This window comes from Mastigoproctus giganteus, chromosome 8 (genome assembly GCF_048544385.1).
Source record: "Mastigoproctus giganteus isolate SK-2022 chromosome 8, ASM4854438v1, whole genome shotgun sequence".
Taxonomy (NCBI): domain Eukaryota; kingdom Metazoa; phylum Arthropoda; class Arachnida; order Uropygi; family Thelyphonidae; genus Mastigoproctus; species Mastigoproctus giganteus.
Genome location: NC_143582.1, coordinates 142,205,668 through 142,218,388, shown reverse-complemented (window position 1 = coordinate 142,218,388; position 12,721 = coordinate 142,205,668). Strand labels below are relative to the sequence as shown.

Sequence of the window (12,721 nt, the reverse complement as noted above, 5' to 3'; positions counted from 1 at the left end):
AGGTACTGCTTATGGGTAGCTGTGACTGCAGAGTAACTTATCAACTGTGTGGTACTACACTCAGTGTAGTGGAGAATGAAAAAGATCTGTGGGTAATTGTGCAATCAGACATTAAATTCTGTGCATGCATGCTGCGAGGACAACTCATGGGGTTTTGTCAGTGATGTACAGAAACTTTTCAAGCAGGAATAAGGAGGTTATCACTTTGTAAAAGGCCAGTCTGCTGGAATGGGTGCAGAGAAGGGCAATCGGACTGGTGAAGGGAACACAACGGGGGTTCTTCTATGTAGAAAGGCTTCATTTCTGCAAATTTCAGCTTCGAGACTAGGCACCTGCTGGTAGATCTGATTGTAGTGTTTAAAGTATTGAATAGATTGGGTAAGCTGAATGTTAATGGGATTATTCCACTTTCTGAGACTACACATACACACACGAGGGAAAAAAAATCAAGTTAGGGATGGATGGTTGCAGGATAGATGTGCGGAAATTTGCTTTCAGAACTGTCGGAACAGACTTCCATCTGTTGTTGAGTTGAATAAATTCAAGGAAGAAGTAGACATTTATGGAGGGTACGGATGGGTGAACTGTGGAGGTTTTTTTTTGTTTTTTTTGACTTATGCTATAAAAGCTTGCTTTCTGGCATCGTTTGCCATTACTACTACTGCATATATATGAACAAGGCATGGATAGGTGAATCAGGAAACTTCTAGCTTGGATGGATACCTAGACTAGTAGATTAACAGAGTTTCAGTCAGAGGTGAAAGTAATTCTTGCACTACTTCTTTTGGAATGTGCAGCAGCTTGCAAAGCAAGGTGGCAGTGATTAGTCTTGGTATTAGAAGTGGAAAATGATGCAAGAAAGCAGACTTATGTGGCATAAGCCAAAAAAAAAAAAAAAGTTCCCATTTCACCTATCCATCCCTTACAATAGTTTTTCTAATGCTTCCTTAAATTTATTCAAGTTATCCACATCCACACCAATGGTTTGAAGCTTGTTCCAGCAATCAACCACCCATTGGCTCTAAAGGCAAACTTCCGCATATCTGTTCTGCAACCATCCTTTCCCAGTTTGAATTATGCCCCGTCATATGCATAGTCTGAGCAAGAGGAAAAATCCCATCAGCACTTTGTTTCTCTCGGCAGTGTCATTGCCCTTCCATCTCTACCTGTTCCAGCAGCTCTATGTCCATTTTAAAATGAGGCTTCCTGACCTGTATGCAGTACTCAATATGTGGTCTGACCAAAACCTTATACAAAGGAACAATTAACTCTTTATCCCTGCTAGGAAACCTGTATACGATAGACAAAACCTCATGAGCTGTCCTGGTAGCACCTGTCTGCTGTGCTTAGAGAACTTCATATCTGACTGTACAATTATCCACAGGTCCTTCTTGTTTTTCTCAAACCTGAGTAGTACTGCACAGTTAATACATTCCGCTGTGATTAGTGCTAACCATATGCAGTACCTTGCATTTATCAGTTTTCAGCTTCAGTTGCCATTTCTCATCTCATCTGCCTAATTTTTCTAGATCTTCTTGTAGCAGCATACCTTTATTACTGTCATTAACCATCCTGCCAACCTTTGTATCATCTGCAAACTTAGACATTAAGCCTGATATATCCTAATCAAATGGACCAAAAACCAATGCTGTGGACTCATTATTAACATTAGTCAACAAAGAGCAGTGCCCATTGATAAACACCGTCTTCTCCCATCCTTTTATCCATTGCAGTAACTTTCCCTTAATGCCGCACTACTCCAATTTGTATAGCAGTCTTTTATGTGGAAAATTATGAAAGGCTTTCCTGTAATCCAAGTTTATGGTATCAAAATTATATTTTGCATCTAGTTCCTTTGTCATTGTATAATAGTATACAGTCAAACTGGTCAAACAAGGTTTTCCCATAATGAACCTATGCTAGATGGTCCTGCATTACTTCTTTAACCAGTGACTCCATTATTTTCCTTAGAACAAAAGTTAAGCTAACAGATGTGTAATTACTCATGTCACCCTTTGATACTCCTTTGTAAATTGGGGATACATTTGCAAACTTCCCGTTTGTAGGGACCTCTCCTCAGTGTTCTCCCCAGGACCTATTGAATGGATGCACCACCCGGTGAATTTAACTGACTGCCTGGCTAAAATTTAAGCGATTCTCTCGGTACCGTGTGGTACTGATCTTGATCAATATTAAATCAGACATACTATGCGAAGTATTACACTTCCCCACCTGGCTGGAAACATTTTCTGGTGAGAGCACTGTCTCCTGAATCCAAATCGGTTCTCATAATTATTATAAAGGGATTGCTTACCTCCTTTGTTGTCTTCCTTAATATAATTAGATAGATCCCATTGACTCCAGATGCCTCTTTTTTTATATTTCACTGCAACAATTTTTTTCCACTTTCTTCACAGTTATTATAGAAATAATTTAACTTTTTGTTAAGAAGCATCCTCTTCTGGCATCCACTTCTATAAAGAATTTCTCATATGTGAATGTAGATGAAAAATACCTATTAAGATTGCTCAGTAACCTGAGCAAGATCAGTTAAATCACTAATATCAAGTGGACCAATGTTATTTATCCCCTTCCTTCTGGTGTTTACATAAGTAAAGACATCTTTGCTGTTTTTCTTTGCATCATTTACCAAAGATTTTCATAATCTGCATTGGCTTACCTAACCTCCTTTGTGAGTTTATTGTAAGCTAGTTTATATTTACCATAGTCTTCTATATTGTCTAATAATTTATATGCGTTCCACATATTTTTCTTCTCTTCCGCATATCTCATTAGATCACCTAGCATTCATTTTAGTTCTAAGCCTTGAACAGATTTCTTAGTTTGAGTGAAAAACCTAGTAGCTTCTGTAATTACTTCCCTGAATGCTTCCCATTTAGAATTTGTTGTTGGTAACATCATTAGTTGTTCACGCTATATAGAATTTAAAATTTCCTTTACCCTTGATGGTAATTGATATACCTAGTTAGATCTTGAAGTAAATTCCACATGAATACACAGTGATCGCTGCCACATAGTGATTCTTTTCTCTACAAATTCTTATTGCAAGAAGATCACTCCTCATAATCAGATCAAAAATATTTATTTTATTGTTGCCTTCTCTAACATGCTACTGTAGAATTCATCCAGTCCCTCTACTTTGAGCCCTTTGCTTTGCTGCTGTGGTCTGATGCATTATTTCCATTTATATTCAGTTTAAAGAGAATGATACACTAAACCAATAAACTTGAATGCAATAATAACACTGTTCACCAGTTATGCAAGAGTAATACATTTTGCTCTATTAAGTTTACATTACTAAATACATACAGTCGAAGCTCTATATAATGACCCCCCAGGAGAATGAGAAAAATGGTCGTTATATCGGAAGGACATTATATCAATCATTCATAAAATCAGCAAGAAAACAAGTAAAAGCTTGAACATTTAATGTAATTCTACTAATAGAATAATCTTATTTATAATATGTACCAAAGTATTAAACAAGAAAATTATGATTGTAAAATACCTGTCGAGGTCTAACAAGAAAATTGTTTTGCACTTTAAAATAATCTGTCAAAACATGCTGTTTCAATGGTAGAACATTTTTTTAAAAGAGAATTTTGAAGGTGTGCGATAGCAGTTATTTCACTTTCGCAGTTTGAATGTGCTTGAAAAAATCTACGTACAAGTTCTAATCCTTGATGAGCATCTTGCGCTGAAACTCTTTGTTTAACCCCACAGTAGGCTCCTCATTTTCATCACTAAAAATTTCAAAAGATTCCGATACATCTGCAATGAGTTCTTCTTCATTCATGCATATCCATGCATAAGGATATATGCATGGATATATGCATATCCATGCCTGCAGGATGTAGATTTCAAATTGAATTTTGCTTTCAAGTCATAGTTCAATTTTGTTTAATAGCATTCTTTGGTAGTTTTTCTTAAATGCCTTGATCAAGTGGCTGAAGAACACCATGATCTTAAAACACCTTGATCAAGTGGCTGATGTCATATTTGGTGGTAGGTACTCAACAGTGCAATCACTGTTGAGTACCTACCACCAAATATTCCAAAACAGCAAAATTTTTCAATCCTTCTCACTCATGTGATCTGTCTCTGATCCATTCTTTATAGATTTGTGATGTCATCTGTGCCTTTTGGTTTGCTTGATACATAGTCCATAATGTCTTCAAACCTTTAAATCATCAAGGCTTCTGGACTTTCCCAATTATTAAAGAGTCCAGTTTCATCAGCATTGAAGATGTCATTGTGGCATATGTCAGCAAAACATTTTTTTAAAAGAGATTTTCCTTGCATTCCTTTGTAGCATCAATGTTCATTACTCTACTTTTGCCATACATGTTTTGAAAGACAAGCTATGACGAGTCTTAAATTTCTGGAACCACCCATCTGAACTTTTAAATTCTTCAATATCCATTTGATGTGCAAACAGTTCAGTCTTAGCTTTTAAAAGATTACCATCTATGGGAACATTTTTTGCACAGATCATCATTAGCCATTCTAAAGTACCATTTCAAGATTCGGATTCCAAAAGTACATTTTCAAGATCCATCGGAAGTTGATAAGTTGATAACAAGAGTTAGAAGAAAAGTAGGATGCTAGTAAGTTGGCCTTATTTTTAACTGAGGCTCCAGTAGAACTATCAAGTTATTACAGAGGTAGGAGTATAGATGGACAGAAGTTGCTGTTGGTGTTTGTTATTTGGTTTTTTTAGGAGCATTAGCAACTAAGGCCATATTGCTCCTGGAAATGCGGTGGTCATTCCCTCACCTTTCCGCATCCTCCGTATTTGGTGGTGACAGGCTTGAACCCCGGTCTAATCAAGAAGCGTGTGCTATGCACTGCTGCTCCTTCCCACCTGGCTACAGAGGCGCCTCAGAAGTTGCATCCAGTGGTTTTGGCAAGTGACTACAATTTTTATTCTTGACTGTTTAGATAAGAAACAAGTTTTCCATACTTAGCCCATTCAGAATTGAGTTTACATTGATTAATATCTATTTTACAATTGCTATGAGCTTTGGTTAGTGTAGGTGGAATATGATGCTGGGGATTTGGATACAAGTCAATTTCATTATTCTATAACGTTATCTTGAACAGGCTTAGTGCAATTTTTGGAAAACTAAGGTGTGAATACAGGATGATACTTAGGGTAGAATGCAGATTAAAGGATTTCATCTCTATGAGAATAATTTCACTGATCTGATCCGAGAAAATATTGAGATCATAAGATTTAAAACAGTAATCTAATCAAGGAAAAGAACAGAAATCACAGAGATCATTCTATTTTGCATTTCTATACTGCCAAATAACATGAGAGGCTGTAAATAGTCGAGAGAGAGAGAGAGAGAGAGAGAGAGAGAGAGAGAGAGAGAGAGAGAGAGAGATGCCATCATTAGGTTGTGATCTGAAGTCTGTGGAGGTCCACTAATATTGATTGCATACTTTGAAAGGTTGTTGGTGTTGAACGTATAGTTAGGATTGTCTTATATTGGTAGGTGAACACGTGCAAGATCATTAATAATTGCAAAAGCCTCTGCATCTCTACTAACTAGGTCCATGTAACTAGAATACTGAAGCCAGTTGGAGTTGTGTATATTAAAATCGCCAAAGAAAATTACCTCACTGTTAAGAAAGTTAGGCTGGAGAAATGTGAGTTTGAAAGAGTTCTGAGTGATTAGGGAGTTTTGAGAATGATAGAGGCAATGTACGAATTTCACAGAATGGGATAGACAGACTTTAAGCCAGGGCAAGTCAAAAGAGGAGACTCTAAATTAGGGAGCATCTTAGATGGTGTATCTGGGCAGACATATACATAAGTACCACCTTTTGAAGTGAAAGGAATTAGACGAATATTGGTTGAGGCATCCGGTAATTGGGATTTTGTCAGAAAAATTAAATAGGGCTTGGGCAGATTGCAGGTGGAAAGGACATCATTGAGATTGTAACAGAGACCATGTAAATTTGTGAAATGCAAGATTAAGTTTTTGGGAGGTTTAGATTTATTATCTAAACCTCCCAAAAGTCTTTTAAAACTTCTGGAATTTAGAAGATTTAAAATAGTAATCTAACCAAGGAAGAAATGAACAGAAATCATTCAGATCATTCTCTTTCACATTCTTGTAATGCCAGTTGACATGAGAAGGTGTGGTTGGGAACATGTATGGATTAATGATTTTTGGATATGGTAAACACACAAGAATATACCCAGCTCTTTGATTACATAATGTGGCATTCACAATGCCTCCAGCATATACACTACTTGCATATACACACCCTCCCCTCCCTAGCTGACAGAATAGGGGCACCAAATTGTAGACTACCTGATCTGGTTACCTCTTTGATAGTTACCAGTAGATTCTATGCAGTGGACATGATCAGCCAGCTTGTGCAAACTGTTTTTGAGCTGTAAGGAATATTGTATCTTGCCATGATGCCCATCATAACTTCAAATGGCATTGTTCATAATGTATGTGGTCCTGGAAATGAGATTTGCTGGAGCTTTTCTCTGGAGATTAACCTAGGCTAATGAATAACTGACATTGTCTAGTTTTTCTTCAAATCCCAGTTCTTCTGTTAAGTCATTTATATTTATGTACACATAATGTAATCCTGCATGCCATAGATGTCAACAATTTTTTAAATTCTTGTTCTACAATTGGAAATCATTGTACCATCAGCTGGCAATTTTCATTCTTTCAGTCGTGAGCCCTAAAATACTGCCTACTGCTTTGATGATTTAAATATCATATTTGATCATTAAGTTCTCTTTGTGGTTCTTTACTACTCTGCATAAAGCACCTTGAATGTTGCATTGGAAATGGTAATTTCTTTCCAATTCATTAGCAGTACAGGAGGGAAGACCTCCCACTGAAAATTCCATGACTGATTCAATTGCAGAAACATGTGACTATTCTATTTTTTATTTTTTTTTCTTCTCAAAAGACATTTTTTTTTTGGCAGAAAAAGACAGCTTTTTCTGCCTCCTTTTCGTGTTGGCTGGTTCACATAATATAATGGGAACAGTGACTGGCATGCTTTTTTTTTTTAGAAGAAGAAAATCTTTATTGTACAGTAAAGATACATATACAATAATGTGCCTGCCACAGCCAGGAGGCCAGGGGTTTCATTGACTTAGTGAAGTTTGCATAGCAAAATTTGCATCACGCATCCATTGCCCAAATTCTGCCTTGATCTCCCATGTGGTGTCTTCCAAAGTAGAGATAAAAGCTTGGTTAATTATTTTTTTTTTTGCCTGATGTTGTGATTATGTGTAAAATATCCACACAAATTGCCCTGTGAATTCACAAGTCTGTTCTTCATATTGATTGGTAGAAAATTTCTTTTTATAAAGAAAAAAAAAAAAAAAAACAACGAAGATAATAAAACACACAACCGACATCAAATGCACCCAGATTGTAAATTGATGGTAACAAACTTGGCTAACAAAAATAAATTCTTACAATAGATTACTTGTGTTTTCATCTTCCACATTCCCTATAATTATGTTCCGCTTCCATTCATTTAGTGGTGCTTATCTTCTAACATTGTTATGAAAATTAGTTAAATGCATTTTTTTTTTTCTTTATTGAAGTGTATTATTATTATTTAGTAGCTGTGGTAGTACTGGCAAATGATACAAGGAAGCAAGCATATACAGTATCAGCCAAAAAAAAAAAAAAAAAAAAAAAATAATAATAATAAAAAAAAAACACTGCCTATCTAATCTGTCCATCCCCAACTAATATATGTCTATTTCTTCCCTAAATTTATTCAAATTATACACTTCCAAAACATTAGCTGGAAGTTCTGTTTCAGCAATTAATTGCTCTCTGGCTGAAAGTAAATTTTTGTAAGTCTATCCTGCAGCCAACCTTTCTCCCCTTGTGTTGCATTGTCAGAGAAAGAGAATACATCATAATTAAGTTTACTCAATCCATTTAAATCTTTAAACACTTCAGTTTGTCTCCTTGCAAATGTATAATTTCCAAGTGGTGCAATTTGCAGATCACTTGGTCTTTTGTGGTAAGAGTAGCCCTCTGTGTTCCTGGCTTATTTGGTTGCTCTTCTCCACACCCATTATAAGAGATCCACATCTTTCTTAAAACCAGACATTCAAATCTGTATGCATTACTCAAGATATGACCCATCCAATTAATCTAGGTTTTGATGCTTATGTTTGCTAGGTATGTTTTTATTTCTGTTGTTAACCTTTTAATCATCTGCAAACTTAGTGTGCTTTTGTCAATATTGTTAATAAATACTGTAAACAGTAAGAGGCTAAGCATTGAACCACGAGGGACTTATTCTATAAAATTTCTATCCAAGTTCAGAATTAACATAACAGAATTAATATAAAAATAAGTTACCTCTTTACATTACCAAAACCTTATTGATGAGTATTATTACAGTGTTGGACATTTGGGTTTATTATGTATGCCATTTAATGCTTCTTAATCAGAATTAATTCTCTTGTACCCAATATGAGCTGAATGAAGTAAGAAATGGAAAGTATTGTTCGATTAGATTGTGATATTATAATAAGGAAGAAATATCTTTACTGAATTGTTTGGAATTGCTATATTGTAACCATATAATATAAGGTATATATGATAATTTATTTATGGCCTTAAATAGCTTTGCACCTTGGTGTCCAGCTTGTAAACAATTGGACCCTGTATGGAAAGAATTTGCTAGTTGGAGTGATGATCTCAGTATTAAAGTTGGAAATATTGATGTCACTTCTAATCCAGGTGAGTTCCCAGTTTCAGTGATTTCAGTAATACTTCTAATATTAATAGAATAAAAATTGAAGCAAATAATGAAATAAGCATAATATAAACCTCTCTTGATTTACAGCGTGAGGTGTTTTGCAAAAACACCAAGTAAATCAAAACCATGTAAGTCGAGAGTAACAGTTATATGGCAGGACAGAGGATAGGTTTTTCAAAAAAAATCTTATTACAGAATTTATATTGGATAATTTATTTGTACATGCACATGTTTATCATAAATTGCAGTTCTGTCAGTCATCTTATAGAAATATAATATTTTGTATGTTTATTCACACTGATTCAGCTTGATTAAACTTATACTGTAAGAAATAAAAAATTAGCTTTAAAATTAAAAGTTTACAAAGAGAAAATTGCAATGAACTTAAAAAAAAAAGAAATTTTTCTCCACTTGAGAATGAAGATCCTCTTTGTTGATTCTTACAAGAAACAATTTTCTTCTTCAAAAGAGAAATATAAGTCACTATTACTTCCTTGATAATTGTCTTTATAAAGACCATCACATTCTAAAACTTTTACTGGCTTCTTGATCATATGCAAAACATCCTCTTGGTATCAGGATGTCTAGGTAAGTAAGAGAAGGGAAATGATGTCATAAGAGCAATTAACTTAATTTAAGGTACCCCACAAAGGTAATGATTTGTTTAAAATCATAATTAGGGAAGTTTTTTTTGTCAGTTGAAATTCATCATTACTTTCATTATAGCATCTTCAACACTAGGATTTTTAGATTGATTTTGAACATCAGACTCCATTGTGGGCTTGCTTTCAATAAACATTATAAAAGTGTGCTTTTTATTTTTTTCAAGGGCCTGTAAAGTTTTGTGATGTGCTGATAAGCAGTTTTTTAATTACTTTTGAAATTTAAAGGTTCAGATCCATTTTGGTTTATTATATAAAAAAAATATTTTGTGATTTTCTAGCCATATTGAGGTCTTTTCTTATTTAGTAGTGAGTGTTTAAAGTGCCTCATCATAATTGTTTTCAGGATCATTAGGAATGGAATTGGTAACCATTTCCACAAGTCCATCTTTGTTATAACAAATTTCCCCAATAGTCAAATTACCTTGCCCTTCACCTCCTAGTGTGGGCTAAAGCTTGAGAAGCCAGAAGATCCTTGGTGATATTAGACTTGAATTTCTACAGATAGTTTTATTTGGGAAATATGTCTTCAGGAAGATTGTTCCAGAGCACAGAAGTAGAAAAGATAAATGAAGAAGATATAAAGCTAAAATTAGTTCAGTGATTTTGGGGACAGATATTGAATGGATGTTGACTTGGTTAGTACACGTGTTCAGACTGGTTTGGAAGAGAGCATTGAAATTACAGATGCCAATTTAGAAGAACAGTACCCACGGAATTATCTACAGAACAAGACACATGTAGCAGAAACTGAACATCTATGAAACAGAAAATGGAGAGAGTTTGTAAGAGAGATGAGTCATTAATTTGGCTGAATACCCTCTTTTGAATAGAGCCTAGGAGATTAAGATAGGTTTTAGAGGCCACCTCTCCAGATGTGAGAACAATACTTCATGGTAATAGCAGATATGAGATTTATGGTCAGTAGCTGTTTAGAAGAAAAGCAGAGTTTCTGTTAATTTCGAGCTCTCACTTTTCTCCTAGAGATAGGACAGTGCAGTTAGAGGCACATTTCTTTTAAATTATCATTGTGAATTCTCTGTATGATATTATCACATATTCTCCTTTATTATTATTTTTTTCTAAAAATAAGTGATCAGCAGTCACATGAATTTTTTTATGCTGCTTTCTGGCAGTGATTATGCCTTTTTTGCCTTCTGAAAGTGAAGATTCCACTAACATTAGCTATTTTAACTAGATGTTTTTTATTATTATTATTTTTATTATTAGGTGCAAGGAAGCCTGAGGCTTATGCTGCACCAACCAAAAAAAAAAAAAAAAAAAAAATTTCGAGAGAGAGAGAGAGAGAGAGAGAGAGAGAGAGAGAGAGAGAGAGAGAGAGAGAGAGAGAGAGAGAGAGAGAGAGAGGTGTCACCAAAAAAGAGAAGATTCTGTGTGTGCCAAGCCCATACTCACCAGATGTGAGCCCCTGGGGGTTGAAGAAAACTTATTTTCCTATAACCATCATGGAAACGACTTTTTTTTTTTTTTTTTTTGTGAAACATCTTGCAGTTGAAAATACGAGACTCTTTAACTATTTAATAAATTATGCTAATTCACCTATTACCAAAGCTGGATTTACCAGGATGTAGCAGCACAGTTGCTCAAGGGTCCTAAGGTTACACAGCTCTTGGCAATGCAATTACTTTTAGTATTAGTTTGATTTTGCTTTTAATTGCATTTCATTTAGTGTAATTGTTGGTCTTTACATTTACTTCTTTTAAATTTTTATTTTTATCACACATTCATTCATATCTCATTCATATACTTCACACACAGCATGGGTTTGTTAAGAGGAGATCCATGAAACTGAGAATGGGGAGAGTTTGTAACAGATGAATTAGGCTGACTACCCTCTTTTCTGACCAATTTGATTGGATAATGTGATGCAGTGACACAGGAACTGGATGCAAAAAATAATTTTGATATCATATCTTTGAATTTCAGTAAAGCTTTTGATACTATTGCACATAAAAGACTGCTGTAAAAATTGAAGCATTGTGACATTAAGGACAAGTTACTGCTATGGCTAAAGAGATGGTTTGGTGGGAGAAAACAGAGGGTTGTTATCAATGGATACTACTCTTTGTGGACTAAAGTTATCAGTTCGATGCTAGGTGCATTGTTCTCTGTGTGTTTATTAATGATATTCAGGCATATCTGCCTAGCCACAGATATGCATGAATTGTGAGGCTAGGAGAGGTAGACATTTATGCACTATTCATTAGTGATTTGGTTTGTGTTGTGTTTATTTGGATGTTATAATTTGTTTGGGAAGCAAACATCAAGATTTGCATTTATCTATAAAAAAAATTTCCTCGGTGTCTTTTTTGACATAACGAGAGAAGCATACCAAAAGGATTTCGTGTCTTGGACCACAACCTGCAAATCAATTTCATTGCTTCAGGAAGGACAACAATCACAGGAGAATGAGCTGCATATGTGAAGGCTTGGAGGATAGTTTGCAATGAGAACCATTGCCTGCATTTATGAAGTCATTTGAAGGAATGGAGTAAAAGTTTGATAATATTAGTGTGTTACACAGTTAATGTCATTATTTGCAAAGACAAACATGTATCTGGTACATTATCATATGTGCCACAAAACCTCAACAGTATGCAGACCATATGAATTGGTGCATTATGACCAAAATAGTCCATGTGTCATTAAACCCTAACAAAACCAACCAGTGTGCAGAATGTTCCCTTTGAGGAAAACTGAAATCGTTGAGAAGTTGTCTAGCTGAAATGCCTTGTATGGTTATTTCAGTTGAACAATTTCTTTGGAGAGCAAACAGTTTCCTGACACTTTTCAGGAAAATGGTTGCTGTGCTACACAGTTGACACCTCTTTGGCTTTGACCTGGAATCTTCTGGTTTAAGCATGCTGTGTTTAGGCTGGTTTCAAATTTTGTTGTAATTTATCTGGGTTACAGAATGACAAATAAAAAAATAAAGCTTGCATTACATTTTGAGGTGAATGCATTATTTGTTTGTTTTTTATTTTAATCTGTACTTTACAAACCCATTTACAGAGTGTAACTCTACCCTGGATTGCTTACATAAAAAATATATATAACTGAGTTATTCACTATATATGAAACTTTCAGAATTATGAATTACATAATTCACTTAAACTGTAAAAGAAAAATAATTTCATCTACCTGATAATTAAAATAATAATTTAACAGTATTGAAAAATATATAAAATATATAGAAACATAAATATCAATAATATGAAGTGTGAAAAAAAATTTAATAATAT

The 12,721-nt window shown here is 34.7% G+C and overlaps 1 protein-coding gene across 1 annotated transcript in view; it reads left to right on the top strand.

Moving 5' to 3' along the window:
* Positions 1-12,721, top strand: part of LOC150081865 (thioredoxin-related transmembrane protein 1-like) — a 117,176-nt gene that overhangs the window by 4,708 nt on the left and 99,747 nt on the right. The window contains exon 2 of the mRNA XM_090379773.1: positions 8,662-8,777. Within this exon, the coding sequence (XP_090235899.1) occupies positions 8,662-8,777 (116 nt within the window). The remainder of the gene's footprint in view (positions 1-8,661; positions 8,778-12,721) is intronic.